This window comes from Grammomys surdaster, unplaced genomic scaffold (genome assembly GCF_004785775.1).
Source record: "Grammomys surdaster isolate TR1022 unplaced genomic scaffold, NIH_TR_1.0 146, whole genome shotgun sequence".
In the NCBI taxonomy this organism is placed as follows: Eukaryota; Metazoa; Chordata; class Mammalia; order Rodentia; family Muridae; genus Grammomys; species Grammomys surdaster.
The window spans coordinates 11,797,481-11,814,191 of NW_021604604.1; the positions used below are offsets into that span (position 1 = coordinate 11,797,481).

At 45.3% G+C, this 16,711-nt stretch overlaps 1 protein-coding gene across 1 annotated transcript in view; it reads left to right on the forward strand.

Annotated features, from left to right (window-relative positions):
• Ccdc3 (coiled-coil domain containing 3) overlaps positions 1–15,685 on the forward strand; it is a 91,534-nt gene extending 75,849 nt beyond the window's left edge. The window contains exon 3 of the mRNA XM_028764952.1: positions 13,728–15,685. Within this exon, the coding sequence (XP_028620785.1) occupies positions 13,728–14,000 (273 nt within the window). The 3' untranslated portion in view covers positions 14,001–15,685. The remainder of the gene's footprint in view (positions 1–13,727) is intronic.
• Positions 15,686–16,711: the final 1,026 nt, after the last annotated feature.

The following is a 16,711-nucleotide window of genomic DNA, read 5'->3' on the forward strand; positions in this document are numbered from 1 at the left end:
GCTGGGTAATAACTCCATCAGTAACTTGCTTGACATGCAGGTACGAGGCCCCACGTTTGAACCCTAGCACTCTAAAACAGAGTTGTGTAGGCTCAAACTCTAATCCTAACACGGGGGAACTGAAGACAGGAGGACAGTGTGCCTGAATCAGTGAGCTCCAGTCAGTGAGAGAGCCTGTCACAAATGTCACCTTTGATGTCTATGTATTTACACATGGGTAAATGTCCATCCCTCAAAACGCATGAACATAATAGATAGAGGTGGGAGAGAGGGAGAGGGAAGGGAGGGAGAGAGAAAGGAGGGAGGAGAATAGTGGGGAGGAGAAGGGAGAGAAGAGAAGGGAAGGGAGGAGATGGTAGGGGTGGAAAGGGAGAAGAGAGGGGGAAAGGAAGGAACGCTTAGAGAGTGAGCAAGTGTCCATGCCACATTTGGAAAGAAGCAAAGTCTTAGACATTCCATCCCTGGCTCTTTCCAGCATAGCCCTTTGTCCTCCCCCCCTCCCCCCCCCCCCTTTTTTTTTTTTTTTTTTTTTAGCTCCAGGGCCACCTGTCTTAATTCAGGAGCATAAAACGTGTCTACGCTTGATAAATTCTCCCAGATAAACAGTCTTTGCTGAGTCTGGCCCTAGATATGGCCACGTGGACAAAGTCACCATTCTCTAAGAAGTAAACAGAAGCAGGCTTTCAGCTGCTAAGTTCCCATTGCATTCCCTAGTAGGGTGGACAGCAGGAGCTCTTCAAGTTTCCAGCCAGCCAAGAGATGCCAGGCAAATGCAGGAGTCACAAGGAAGAAAACCAAACTCTGCTGCTTGGCTCAGTGGAAGAGCTGGAGACTGAATGCTAGCTACTGGTCAGATCAAAGATGGGTCAGATTGTTTGCACCTGTGGGATGGAGGACCCATTGGATGGAGCATCAGTAGGTTGGAGCACCTGTGGGATGGAGCACCTGTGAGAAGGAGCACAGGTGGGATGAGCACCTGTGAGATGGAGCACAGGTGGGATGGAGCACCTGTGAGATGGAGCACAGGTGGGATGGAGCACCACTGAGATGGAGCACAGGTGGGATGGAGCACCAATGAGATGGAGCGCAGGTGGGATGGAGCACCACTGAGATGGAGCACAGGTGGGATGAGCACCTGTGAGATGGAGCACAGGTGGGATGGAGCACCTGTGAGATGGAGCACAGGTGGGATGGAGCACCACTGAGATGGAGCGCAGGTGGGATGGAGCACCACTGAGATGGAGCAGGAACAGAGAGGTTCTGCTGTAGAATTTCTCTTCTCAGTGGAGCTGGTGTCACAGACATTTGGTCTGCAGTCCAGCCTGACACTCCCCATAGCCTTGTGAGAAGGATCTGTCATGGCTGTTTCCTGCCCTGAGGTCAAAGCATGAGCATCATTTAAGCATCAGCAGTAGTCAGAAGGGAGGAGCTTAAAGAGCCTATTGGTGGCTCAGTTGCAGCCTATTCATCCAGGGCCAGTACACCAAGAACCAGGGCAGGAATGAGCGAAGATCCTCCTCTTACCCTAGTAGCAGCAAGGCCATCGGCTGAGGTGGGGTTTTTGTTTGTTTGTTTTTGTTTTTCGAGACAGGGTTTCTCAAAAACCTGGCTGTCCTGGAACTCACTCTGTAGACCAGGCTGACCTCAAACTCAGAAATCCACCTGCCTCTGCTTCCCGAGTGCCGGGAGTAAAGGCGTGCGCCAACACTGCCTGTATCAGCTGGGTTTTAAGAAAGCTACACGATGCCCTTTCACCCATGCAATGTGAGTTATTATAGAGGCAGGCACGCATGCTCTCATACAGGCACACACGCATGCAGGATCAACCACCAGATCTTTACAAACCTGAGATTCCAGGACCACGGGTGAAGCCAGTCTGCAGTGTAGGGCAAACTCTGTTGCTGTTGTAGAAAGAAACATTAGCTGGCATGACTGGCTAAGGAAGGATTGTGATATTCCAGGAGGCAATATGAGTTGGAAAATGTCTTTCTGACACTGTCACCAAGAAGGCTGCAAATACCCAAGGCCACCATCTAAATGGCTTTCTGCAACTAGATTCATGTTCCATCTACTGTATGCTGAAGTTTTGGACTGAACTCCTAGAAAGCCACAAAAAAAGTAAACCCCTCCCCCCCATCAGTTCAGGTGGGAGCCTTCTCTTCACTCACAGAGAAAGGGGGTCAGCACCTAGAGCCGAGCAGCCTTCCCTCCCAGGAATCTGTGATTTCGGCATTTCTTCCCCTAGAGGGACTAGAGAAGCAGCTGGGGTCAGGCGCAGCTGGGGTCAGGAGAGTGTTCCACTACCCAGTGTGTCCCAGACCTCTCACTGTGAGAGAAAATGCATGCACACCTCGCCTGGGAACACATAGAAGGTTGCTTACTCTTGCCCTAAGATGAAGTTTCAGATAGTGAATAACTATTCTATCAGAGAAGAAGGCATGAGTTACATCATTTCTGAACTATATTTGACCATGCAGCCACCCAAGGAGGTGAGTCTGCTGTGGAACCCATTTTGGGAAACACTTTGCAGTAGATTTATAGTAACAAAGACACCGCTCTATCATCCCTGTAACAACCATAGCTAGGAAGACTCAGCCTACTGTGACAGAGAGTTCACTTACAGAAGCCCAGTCTCTCCCATTCTTAGCATTCCAACTCTGGCTAAGAATTCATCCCCATCCTCTTCATTCCAGGGCACCTGGGCAGCACACCTCAAGGCCCTATATTTCACATGATGATCCTGAATGGTCTGATTTCTGTTGCTGTGATAAGCACCATGCCCAAAAGCAACTTAATGGAGGAAAGGGTTTATTTCAGCTCATAATTCCAGATTATGGTCTATCATTGAGGGAAATCAAGGCAGGATTCAAGCAGAAACCATGGTGGAATACTGCTAACTGGCTCACGCATGTTCAGCTAGCTTTCTTATACAGTCCAAGCATAGTGAAGCCTGGGGGATGCTGCCTCCCACAGTGGGCTGGACTCTCCCACATCAATCATCAACCTAGATGGTTCTTCACAGATGTGGCCAGAGGCCATGTTGCTCAATGGAAGGTTTCTTCAGAAGACCATATGTTATGTCAAATTGTTTGCCAAAGCTAACTATACCTCTGAGTCTTAGGAAATCCAGCATTCCCCCCTCCCCAACACTCTTTTCTCATTTCCAACATGCTCTGCTTCTACAGGATTTGACATGAGGTTGTACAAAATAACCTAGTCAAATAAGACCAAGGCAGGATCAGAAAAAGAAAATTTACTAATTTCAGGAATCCTAAAAGTCAATTCTGAATATAGTCAGAACAAGTCAAAATTAAACTAATTTTGGGAATCATAGACTCACAGGGTTGATGGTGGACCCTTTATAACACTCAAAAGATCATTTTCTTGGTTGCTCAGGTTCAAACCACTGAACTTGTTTCTGTTTCTACTTACAACTTTCTTCTATCATTCACTGAGGACTTATTATTTGCTTGGCACTGGGTACAAAGATCTTAACTCAAGGGGTTCAAGGCTTAGGACAGGGTGAGATGAACCAGAAGAGAACAATGTGACACACTTACATGGATCCAAGAGGGATTACTGGGCTCTGCCTGGAGGAAGGCCTCATGGAGGAGGTGACTCTGAAAAAAGACTTGGAGAGTTCAATGAATGTTATCAATTATACAAAGATGTGAGGAAGAGTCAATAGAGATTTTCTAAGCAGAAATACTTATGAAAATATCTACATGTTTGAAAACCCTACTATGGTTAAGAAGAGCTTTCAATCAGTGAGGGTCAAGTTTACCGTTTGTCAGATGCTTTTGTCAAAAACTCAATATATTAACCAACTTAATCTTCCAGGAAGTTCAATGAAACAGGCTTAGTCAAAGTTCTATGGTTGTGAAGAGATACCATGACCATGACAACTGTTATTTAAAACAACACTTAATTGGGGCTTGCTTATAGTTTCAGGTGTTTAGTTCATTATCATCATGGCAGCATGTGTGGTGGTGTATAGGCCACCATGTAATACATCTGGATCCACAAGCAGCAGGAAGAGAGAGACACTGGGCTTGGCTTGAGCTTTTGAAACCCCAGAGCCCACTTCCAGTGACATACTTCTTCCACCAAGGCCACACCTCCTTATCAGCCACTCTCAAGTAGGGCTACTCCCTAATAACCACACATTTAAATATATGAGCCTATGGGGGGAGGAATTTCTATTCAGACCACCACACCGGCATTATTATGCTATTATACATGTGAGAAAACTTTGCTAAGGCAGATTCTTTGACTAAGGCCCTACTGTCAGATGATGGGGCAAGTCCCACAGAGTAACAAATATCAAGTATGTAGTGTGTCAAATCCTATGAACTAGAAATCAGTCCCAGTTTTGCCTAACTCTGAAGGCCTCTTTTATCAGGGGTGCTTGATAGCCCCTTCCTTGGCTAAGTGAACTGGGAGTGGGGCCTGGGGATGGGCTCAGTCAGACAGGCCAAGTGGGGAGCCTGAATCTCCTTACTCAGTGCTGTCCAATGGGAGATAACTCTCACTCTAACTCTCTCTCATGACCTTTCTCTTCCCCACACACCTCTCCTTCAGGCCACAGTCTTTGCTTGTGCTGGGCACCTGGCACAGAGAAGGCGACACTTTTGACTTTGGGTGGAGCAAAGGACCCACCAACAAGTCAAATGCTATCATTCGCATCTTAGGCTGTCCCTCCAGAGAGTCCTCGGAAGAACTGCCCTGTTTGTCACTTCCAAGGTTTGGGTGTTTCCCCAGTAGCTGTGGGTTTGGCCAAGCTTGGAGACTGCCTGCCTCCACACCCATCTCTCTCTCTCTCTAGAAAGGGAATTAAATGATGCTGCAGCTAACTTTCCAACTGATTTTCAGAAGGGCCAAAGAGAACTGTGGGTATCTGAGCTAAGGCCAGCTGAGCCCTGAAGTGCAGATGGTGAAGCAATCCTGGCCTCTACTGTCTACTGTTTCTAGACCTTCTACAGTTTAAAGTTGTATAAAGTTTACTTCTCCATCTGGACTTTTGAAATTGGTCACAGTCCATTGGGGTGGAGTGCAATGACCTTTGGACAAACATTACTGGTACCCTGGGCTGTGACCCACAGAAATCACATGTCAGTGTTCCAGAGTGGTATGAATGTGATTGTGGGGGTGAGGGGTGAATATACAAGGCCCCTGGAAGCGCTGATTAAAATGTTTGTCTGTTCCTTGTCTTTGTTCATTCCTTGGCTGTAGAACACCTTCTCTCCGAATCCATCCAGTGGTTAATTATCACATTTTCACCTCCATTTGTCCCTCCTGAGGTCAGGTTTCAGATGCTCCCTGCTCCCTAGCCTTATGAAGAACTGGATGGTAAATATCTTAAGCCTATGGACCTTTTGTGGTCTTTGTGGCAACTACTCAACTCTGCCACTGTAGCACAAAAAATGCCACAGATAATACGCAAACATACAATTGTAGCTGTATTCTAATAAAACTTTATTCATGTGGGGTCAGATTCTGTAATAGGCCATAGTTAGATTACCACTACTCTCCATTTTAAAATAAAATCCTCCCCAATTTTCCTTCTCATTTTGAATCTCAAGAACAGGAATGAGGTGTTTAAAAGGCAAGCTATTTGTCTGTCTTGTTACTTTTGGACAGTCCTTTTGTTTTTTATACTTCAGAAAGTACACGTTCCTTGTAGGTGGTTATTTAAATTGAAAGCAGCTGTGCAGAAAGATGCTCTCAAGGAGCACATTTGCAATGCCCACTACTAGGAAATAGTGATTTTTTAGAAGCACTATATTTGTTTGGCTAGACACAATGCTTACCAGTGTGTTACAAAGTAACTCGGGAAACACTTCTACCCCTCACTTTGCCCAGGAACACAATGGCAAGTATTTTGTTTAGTTTTGTTTACTAAAGAGAGAAAAAGAAAAAAGTGAGTGAGAAGAAGGGAGGGAAGGAAAGAAGAATATAAGAAAACTGAACTAGTTTGAAAGTGGTAGTTGATTCTAGACTGTGACATGGATACATTTCCTTAACCTCTCAGGTCTTCTCACAGAACCTGAGTTCTTGGGGGAAATGAAAACGAGATAGGAGTATTCCCAGCAGAGGTTTGGACAAGAAGCACTCCATAAGTGTGTCCTGTCAATGGAGGTGGGCATCAAGATCACCTGGCCTCAAGGATGTATCAGCACCAATCCCATCATCCCCTCCTCAGCCTATGGTTATAAGGAGAAAGGATTCCTGACTAGTTACTGGGGACCTTGCAATGCTTCCTACATGTGTTTTTATTGAGATAATCAATGAAAGAAATATGCAGACCAGTGTCTGGAAAATGTTGCAGGATATTTGATCACACTGTGAACACCAAGATTGTGTTGGTTACTGGAAAAAAAAAACCTGTTTCTAGTTGTTGTGTGGCTCAGCCATAGCCACCACCTTTAATTCCTCTGGCTGGAATACAGATACACCCTTAGTATTCACCTTTAATCCCAAATGATGAAGGTAAAGTTAGTTTGCAGAAGGAAGGACCCGTGTTTAAAAGTGATGTCTAATTGAGTGGCAGACAAAGTGACAAATCAGAGAGAGACTTGACAGAATAGGATATGTCTAGCTCTCACGAGGAGAGGAAATGGAGGCAAGGCAGGAAGGAGGAGGGGGCAGTTTTACCAGGAGAGTTTTACAGAGACAGGTTGCAGAGAAAACAAGCTAGACACAGGTGAAGCTAGAATAAGCCAGAGGAGGAGAAGGAACCAGTAGAACAGATTGCCAAAGTTAGTATGAGGCCAAGCAGAGCAATTCAGGAGAAACCGAGAATCCAGAATGAATCAGTCAGTTTGGAGAAGAGCTTGAGCCAGAACAGCTGGGTTGATCAGCCAGTCAGAATTCAGAAAGAGCTAGAGATGGTGAGTTTATTCGGCAGTAAGTCTCAGATGCTGAAAATATTCTAGGTCAAGATATGGTTGTATGGAGGCTAGATGCTTCCAGGAGTAGGCCTAGGTTAGTGGAGTGAGGCAGTAAGCCTCAGAGACATTTATTAACAATAGGCAAATAAGAGATACTTTTATAGCAAAATATACTCATGATTAAATTCCAGGAAAAAATTAGAATAGGCAATGTAATAACAGCATAATTCCAATTTTGCTTGTGATGCGCCCGCCTCGCCAGCAAGGATGACGCAAAAACAGGATCCTTCCTCACGCACTTTATTGGGGAACACACCATTGATTGCAAAGCGAAAGACCCCAAGCCCGAAATGGGTGCTGCTTAAATAGTTATCACAACTGTGTATAAGTGTCTAATTGGTGCTTCTTGCAGAACTTCATTTACATACTGCTCGGGAGGGTGAGGAGCTGCGTCTGAAAGATACGCAGGCTCACAGCAGGTGTTTACGACCCTGAATGCAGTTGTTTTCCACCTCAAACAGAGGGAACAAGCGCCATCTTCTAATGGCGGCCCCCTACATGCTTGAAATCTTCAGATACTTGCCTAGACCAGAAACCCAACCATAGGAATATATACAGTGAAATGTCAACAGTGGCTTTCTCTATGTGCAATCACAGATGATTTAAACTGTCCACTTTTGGATTTCTTTGTGTGTGTGTGTGTGTGTGTGTGTGTGTGTATTTATGTATAGCTGCTTGTGTGAGGGAGCCATATGCACTGTGCACGTGCATGTGCAAGCCAGAGGTCAACATTGGGTACCTTAAGTTATTCTCTATCCTATTGTACTTTATGTGTTTTTAACATTCATATATAATGGGTGTATTGCATAGAGGCCAGAGGACAGCTTGCAAGAGATGGTTCTCTCTTTCCACCATGTAGCTCTTGAGAATAAAATTCAGGTTGTCAGGCTTAATCACCTAGCTAGCCCCACACACCATTTTTTGTTGTTGTTGTTGTTTTTTGGTTTTTTGTTTCTTTATTTTTGTCTGAGACAGGATCTCTTAGTGGGATCTGGGACCCGGTACTTGGCAATCAGACTAGGCTAGCTGGCCAGCCAGACTCAGGGATCTCTGTTATAAGTGTGCACCTCTGCATTAGGTTTTTACTTAGCATCTGGGGAGCTGAGCTCAGGTCCTTGTGTTTGAGAGGTGCCAATTAAACATCTGCCCAGTCTTGGTTCCTTGTTTATCTTTTAAAAAGTTGATCTGATATAATTAGCTCATTACTTCTCCAGCTTTAGAAAGACACAATTTTCAAAGATAAGGAAGCATGGGGACCTCAGCCTAACTTGTTAAAAGTCAGAGAACAGTCTCTGCCTCATGGCAGTTTGCCCATCTGCCCCAGATCAGGCATTCTCTCAGCCACATGGAAACTTCCAGATAAAACTCTGCCACAGGCCAAGTGGAGATGCTTAGGCATCTATCGAAAGAGTCATCTCCCCAGTTTAGCCTGGGGAGAGTGCAGGGGTTCTGCAAGGATGAGCTAGGGAATGTGTGGCTTCAGGGCTCCTCCCAGGATTCTTCTTGGTTCTTCTTCAAAGAGAATGTGGAGTACCTGCTCCAGTCCAGCAGGTCCTTTCCCCTTTGCAGCTCAGATTACTGGTGGGGGGTGGGGGGAGGCTAAAAGAGCAAATAGCATATCTTGGCTTTTGTTCCCCCAGAAAGAGTTCATTTGGAAAGTATTCCACAAATAAGAGTTTCTTTCTTTTTTTCTTTTCTTTCTTTTTTTTTTAGGTGTCTCTTTATTTTTAACTTATTTTTATTTTTTTACTTCTTCACTTTAGATCCCACTCACTGGCTCCCTCCTGGATACCCCTTCCCATAATCCTTCCCACATGCAAGAGACCCAGGGGGCACCCAACCCACTCAGAAAACAGGAGTTTCTTAAAATACCATGTATTTGCAAAGCATAGTTCTTCTCTTAGGAATTCTTACTTTTGGGGGAGTGGTGATGGCTAGAACCCAGGAGAACCACTTTAGCTTTTATGAGGAACAGCTTCATTATGTCATGGTATTGTCTCAATGCACATGGCATCTTTTCGAAGAGGAAAGGCTTGTGTGACAGTAGTCTTGGATTATGGCTTTGCTACTGATAGCGTTGGGCAAGTTCTGTGAGTCCTTTGATGTCTTTCTTTGCTCCTCTGGGGGGAAGGAGAAGCCACGAGGATCACAGGATGGTGCACCAAAAAAAAAAAAAAAAAAACCATTTAACTTTGCTTTGGAACTTATCATTTCTACCTTCATAACACCCATCCCAGCCCCCAAGACAGCTTGGTGCCTCAGATTCATCGTGGCTTCTTCAGGGCACTCTTGGCTGCCTGTGTTATTTGTGCCTTTCTTGCCCTGGAGTCCCTAGAATAGGGACTTCATTGCCCTGGGGTCTAGGAATGTTGGGGACTGAGGACAAGCTTTGTCCATGATTGCTCATGCCCTGTGATCCCTTCAACTCCTCTTTGATGTGAGAATCTAGCACATACTAATGGATTCTGTTCAAATGGAAAGAACTGGGTCTCTTGTTTTGGTAGAGGATGCTTATCTTCTTTTATCCTGTTCTTGAAGAATCTACTGTAACTCCTACACAGACCTCAATATAAGGAGAGTGGATACAAAGTGTTTATCCTAGCTACTTAGCCAGTACACAGATCTCAATATAGGGAGAATGGATACAAAGTGTCCTAGCTACTTAGACACACGGAATATTAAAATATATAGGTCTTACTTATTCACCCATATATGATAGAAATGATATGTGTTCCTCAAGGTTCCCATACCCACTTTCTCTTATGGGTATGTATGGATTGAGGGGTGTCATTTTGGCCAGAAGAGGGCAGTATTGCACATGTGGTCTCCCTGAAGCATTGACATTCCAGGAGTTCGAAACTATTAAACAACAACTTTGGAACACGGGCTCATTTTTTCCCCCCGCATATATCCAAAACTGCTAGGCAACAAGATCCCACAGGTCAATGTTGAGTTAGGTTTTGAAGAATTTCTGATCTGCCAAAAGCACGGAGACTCATTATTCCTAGTATGAATAACTGCAGGAGAGAGAGCACAGTATAGATAGCATCATGAAAGTGGGCCCATAGAGGGCTTATGAGATTGCCAGACAGCTAGATATAGTGGCATATGCTCAGAATCCCAGCACTCAGACTCTGAAGTAGAAAGATCAGGAATTCAAGGCTAGCCTGGGCTACATAATCCATTTGAAACCAGCTTCAGTTACATGAGACTTGTCTTTTTTTTTTTTTTTTTTTTTGGTTTTTTGAGACAGAGTTTTTCTGTGTAGTCCTGGCTATCCTGGAACTCACTCTGTAGACCAGGCTAGCCTCGAACTCTCGAACTCAGAAATCCACCTGCCTCTGCCTCCCAAGTGCTGGGATTAAAGGCGTGCGCCACCACCGCCCGGCCGAGACTTGTCTTTTTAAGAAGGTTCAGAGAGAGCTTCAGGAGAATGGTGCTCTAGGAAGAGAGACTGAGGCATAGCCTTGGAGATGGGAAAGATCACAGTGAACTGGTGAAAGAACCAGGAGCCAGCATACTTTGTGGTCAAACTTGTGGTGCACAAGCTTAGTAAGACTCGAGATGTGTAGGAGGGTCTGACCACAAAGGCCCAGTTTTAAACCACGTCCCTGTATTTTCGACTACTGGCTGACAATGACTTTAATATGTGTCAGGACATGAGTCCAAAAGCTTTCTAGGAAAAACTCATAAAATATTTCAACCCCAATGTTTAATCTTATGCTACATTTGAGGAAACCCTGTGTGGCGAGTCAGTCTTCCTGAAGGGGAGACTCTGAGAGGAGAGAAGCATGCAAGAGTATTTTAAGAGAATAATCCTGTCATTAGAGGCATGCCTGGGGACAGGAGGGCAAGAGATGATAAAGGACCAGTAAAAAGGTAAAACTATTTGTAATTGCCACTTCACTGGGTACCTAGTCTAGCTCATGGGACACAGTGAAACTGAGATGTCCCTTCAGAGATGTTCCAAGATAGGATGAGGGGCCCTGGAGTTCCTAATTCTGTGTCACACCTAGTCATTGATTATAAATGCTGGAGGAAAGGGAAGGGAATCCAGGACAGGTTCTGGAAAATCAACTGAGGACTGTCTACTTATAACACTTCAAAAAGCTGGGAACAGACCTTCGAGTCCCAGAGCCTGGTGGTGAGAGCATTTGGAAGCAGAAAAGGGTGGGTGAGAAACCAGGACAATTGGCCTCAGGGTGTCTTAGTTAGGGTTTACTGCTGTGAGCAGATGCCATGACCAAAGCAACTCTTAAAAAGGACACCATTGAATCTGGACTGGCTTACAGGTTCAGAGGTTCAGTCCATTATCATCAAGGTTGAAGCATGGCAGCATCCAGGCAGACATAGGACTGAAGGAACTAAGAATTCTACATCTTCATCTGAAGGCTGCTAGGAGCTTTAAGGCAACTAGGACCTTAAATTGCAAACCCACAGAGACACACTTTCTCCAGCAAGGCCACACCTACTCCAACAAGGCTTTATCTCCAAGCAGTGCCACTCCCTGGCCAAGCATATTCAAACCACCACAAAAGGCTACACATTTAACCATATTGCTGTTAACCATACTGTAGTGTGGGTGGCTGGGGCCAGATGAACGCACTCTTCCCTCAGCTCGTGAAGGACACTGGTCCTGGGGTCCTTCCTCCAATACCAAAGTCTGCAGATGCTCAAGTTCCTTATGTATTATGTATAGTCTCACACTGAATTTGTATACAGCAACCTCTGGATGTTGTAGAACACCTAACACAACATGCATAAACAGTTGCTGTATTGCATTGGTTTCTGGTAAACAGTCTATATATGCCCCAGAACAGATGCACCCATCAGTTGTCTCCCTACAAAGTACACAAAAGAAGCACAGAGAACATAACCTAAATGATAGGTGTTAGAGACAGACTAAAGGTCTGAGAGATGGTGTCAGGCTATAGCTGGGGAAGCTTAAACCCCATTCGTTTGGATTTGGGGTAGTACTTAGCATGTAAATACAAACTATGCTTTTAGGAACTTCCAGGATTTCTTTCTTTTTTCCTTTCTTTTCCTCTCCTCCCTCTCCTCTCCCCCACCTTTCCCTCCCCTCCCCTCCCCCCCCCCTCTCTCTCTCTCTCTCTCCTCTCTCTCTCTCTCTCTCTCTCTCTCTCTTCCTTCCTTCTTTCTTTCCTCTTCCTCCCCTTCTTCATCCTCTTCTGTCTCCTCCTCCTCCTCCTCCTCCTCCTCTTCCTCCTCCTCCTTTTCTTCTTCTTTTTCTCCTTCTTCTCTTTCTGATACATGGTTGGTTGAATCTGATGAGGAGGATCCCACATACACAGGTCCTGCAGATTTGGAAGGCTCTATTTGTAAGCAGAGGACAGTGATGCTGAGGCCTTTGGTCGTTCAGTTCTTGATAATGGATAACATGTGGGGGTAGATGATGTGTAGTGGTGAAAAGACCTCTTACTTCCTTATGAGAGTGGGATCTAGCTTATAGCACAAGACTCAAAGGGTACCCAGAAAGAAAAGGCTCAGCCTCTCCACACTCCTGCCCCCTCTGCTCCTGAGATACAACACTTACCAGCTGCTTGTGCATTCTCTCAGAAAGAGCATACATATATGTAAGCATAGGTACATGGGATCAGGTGCTATAGCCCTCATAATAACCCTGACATCACAATGTCCACATCATCCTGTACTGGGCTTTCTATAGGAACACTGCGACTCACACCTTGCTTCAGCAATGTTCCTATGGAGCCTCGTTATTCCCTTAAAGACACAAGATACAAAGCTCTTCAATCATGTAGTGATTTACTTTCCTGTAATCCTGTGCCTGCTAGACAAGTCTCTATGGTTGAGCTGCACTCTCGGCCCTATTGTGATTTTTGAGCCAGGTCTTTTTTGATGGACGTTTTAAAGATGTTTTCAACCCTTTAAAACAAAAACCTTGTGTTTGGTATTACATTTTTAAAAATACATGTTGGAGATAGTCTGGTTTAGCCCAAATGGAAAGCAATCTTGGTTCAGCCTGCAAATGCTGGGATCCTAGGCTTGCATCACTGTTTAAATCACCTTTCAAATAACAAATGATGGGATATAACTCAGTGGCCAAGCACATGTCCAGCATGCTCTGAGGCCATTGGGTTTAATCTTTAACATCCACTCCACAAGGAAGTAAGTAACAAACAGCATGCGATACTCGTATATCTGATGGTTTGCACATGTGAACGTATTTCTGTGAGATGATGCTTCAGAATCACTAGGTCAAAGCATACACCGTTTTTATTTTGACAGAGTTCATGTGCTCATTATGGGGGTCTACGTATTGTCCAGTAGAGTTCTGCTGCCCACATCCTGACTCTGGCAGTCTATATACAACAAAAGAGGGCTGGGGATGCAGCTCGGAGCAGAACATTTGCTTATAGTCCTAGGTCTAATCCTTAGTATCCCCTACCATCCATAAATCCGTAGATAATAATAACCTGCCATGGCTTCAAACTGCTTTTACCTCTGCAAGCATGGTTAAGCATCTGTTTGCATGTTCGAAAGACAATTATGACTCCTCCCTGTGAACTACCCCATATCCTTGCGCACATGCTTACTGATTTATAGGAAGCTCTTTCCTTCCTGCCGCCAGTGACAAGTATTTAGAATATATTTTAAACGAAAATTTCTACAAAGAAGAGCAAAGTGGGGGATCTATTTGTGTCTGAGGTCAGCCAGGATTCCCAGGTGAAGGTCATTGTCGGCGTCATACCTTCTGAGACTCACCTACCCCTCCCTATGTACTGTTTCTGCCCTCAGCTCATGTGCTCCTCGGTGCAGAAAGCCCTGTTTGAGGAAGAGGACCATGTCAAGAAGCTGCAGCAGAAAGTGGCCACCCTGGAGAAGCGGAACAGGCAGCTCCGAGAGCGGGTCAAGAAAGTCAAGAGGTCCCTGAGGCAGGCACGGAAGAATAGCCGCCACCTGGAGCTGGTGAACCAAAAACTCAATGAGAAGCTAGGGGGCGCAAGTGCCCAGCAGCACATCAACGCTCTGGGCCGGGAGCCCGCGCGCGCCCCCTATCTGCATGGGTAGCAGGTGCAGGTGGATGCAGGCCTTTCCTGTGCTGGCTAATTGAGAGAATAAACACAGGCTCTCTATGTGCACTTATTTCAAACATTATAGGAGATATCCGTTAGGCATTTGGTAGAGTCTAACTGGGTAAAGTGACAAGTCTTGCTTTCTTTCCCATTGGGTGCTAGCCTTACTGGCCATCCGGCTTCAGACCCCATGTGCAGCATGCCCTCTTTCTGTCCTGGTCCCACACAAGGGCCTTAAAATTGGAAGGCAATTGGATCTTAAGTCTGGCCCTCAGCCTCTAGAGGGTCCCTTCATTGGGGAGAGAACATTCTAGAACCTCGATATACACGAAGATATCACGGGACTCTGCTTTTATTTCAGAAAAGAGTCGGTGTTGAGTCTCAACAACCAGAGCTGGCACATCCATGAACTGTTCTAAAACATTCTGGAATGTTCTGTTTTTTTTTTCCCCAAGTTTTTAGAAACAGGGTGCCTACATGTAAATATGCAGGGCACGCACCCGTACTTCAGTCAGCATTTCTCCCATAGCCGAAGCCTGTTAAGACTTAATGAGTTCATCACAGGTAAGAGAACTGGGCAAAGGAACAGAGGCAGCTAGTAATTGGTAAAGATAAATTATATCTGTTTTCCAACCACAGCTCTCCAGGGCTGACATGATTACCTACAGGATGTTTTAATCTAAAGTGTAATTGCTTTTATGGACACACCATATTTCATCACCCATATTCCCAAATAGGAATTAAGTCCAGCCTTTGTGGAGTCTTAACTTGGTGTTTGCTCAGCTTGCCATGTTTCTGAGGACAAGGTCACTGACCCCAACACACTGAGACTTTCTACTGTGCAAATACATTTCCCTGCCTGGAGGGATTCAGTAAGGTCTATGTTCCCACCTAGGCTCCCAAAGGGCTTTGTCCAGGTATTCTAACCAAAGCTTCTGCAACCTCCAATCCTCTGTCCTGAAACACACACACACATGCTCTCTGCTCAGGTTCCCATAAAAGGCCAACCGGTACCCCGACAGAAGTATTTGCAGAACAGACACTTTCTTTTAATCAATTCTTTTAATCAAGAGTGCTCTCACTATCCTTACCATGGCCATGTTTGATCTTGTCCCAGCTGTGTTACTAAGAAGTCAGCTGAGCGGCTGCTGGTTCATCTCGTCTGATGATGGCCCTCCAGATCTAATGCCTATCCACATTGTCTCACCAATAGAAAGAATCCTTTGGCTCTACACTGCCAACCGCCCAGAACCCACTCCAGACACATGAAGCTGATAAAAGTGGCCATTACTGTTACACTGCTACCTTTCTGCTTGTAGGAAGTCCAAGCACCTCTGTGAGAAGTACCTTGTATTGCATGAGTATTGGGGGGGGGGGTGGTAGGGATAAGTCTGTGCCCTTGGCTGGACAGGCATGATGGGAAGGAACTTCTGTTCTGGGACCAATCTTCATCCACTCTCCCTGACTCAACCTCTTTAAGCAGTGCTATTCATAATATGCTACATAGGTGTGCCTTCTCACTAATTCTCTCTGGGAACATTAAGTTAAAGCAGTTTCTTTACCTCCCAAGGGAATGGTAAGCTTAGAGGTGATAGAGCCAGGACTCGAAGACCTGTGGAAGCCACAGATGCCTTATGTTCTGCTTTTCCAATAAACATGAGCAGTGGTTCCAACGGCTGTAAAAAAAAAAAAAAATGAGTGTGTCTTTGGATCAGGGAGGCTTGAGGATTTCCAGCTTCAGCCTGGAAAAGTCATTTAGAGCCTTTGGGGAGATAGCTGGAGTGACCCTGGAATCCTGAGGAGACTGTTCAAACCTGATCTCCTGCCCTCCCTGATGGATGTGGCCCGAGTCTTCCCACCCCACCCCCGGATTCACATCTCTCAGCGCACCTGTGCTCCCGCTACGCTGCTCCCAAGGGACAAGGGGTATCATTAATCAATGTCTTCAGACGTGCACCGAAGTCTTGCTAAAGGAGACGTCCTTGGGTCCCATAATCTTCTGCCTTGTCATCTCGCCACAGCCCTTGCCACCTGTTAATCATACCAGTGAAATGTTTAATGTTCTGTAAGAGGCTGACTCCAAGCGTCACTCGGAACATGACATGTTTTCTCCAAGCTGTCCCTAGCACTCTCTGTGAAATGCAGGCTATCGTTTTATTTCCCTTCAAGGTACCAGAAGAGAAAATGAATTTTCCAAATCACATAGTAAGCAAAAAAGCAGGTAGACTTATTTACTCTTTAAAGACTCCTAGACTCTTTAAATGACAGTCCCCAGGAATGTCCCACTGGCAAGATGTGGACCACAGTGAGTATGGGGATGAAGCCCACAGTATGTTGAATGTCAACATCTTTGGAGGATTCCCACTCAGGGCACCATCTCTGCTGTTTACCCCACTTTAAAACATCTGTTTTAGACGTCGGGCTATATGGCACAGTATGACTCCGGCCTGTAGAAGTTACTGGAATCTTTGCATCAGGAGCACAAGACTTGTCTAGTTGGAAGAGACAAACTAAAACTCAAATCACAATGACTTCCAATCATATGGCAGAATCAAAAATTCATAGTCTGTGAGGGTTTTTAACAAAATCAAACACCCTAACTGGTAGGGTGGTGCACACCTGTAATCCTCCCTTGGGAAGCAGAATTGGAGAATCATGAGTTAGATGTTGTCTCAGCTGTGTAGCAAGACCCTGACAACACAGCTC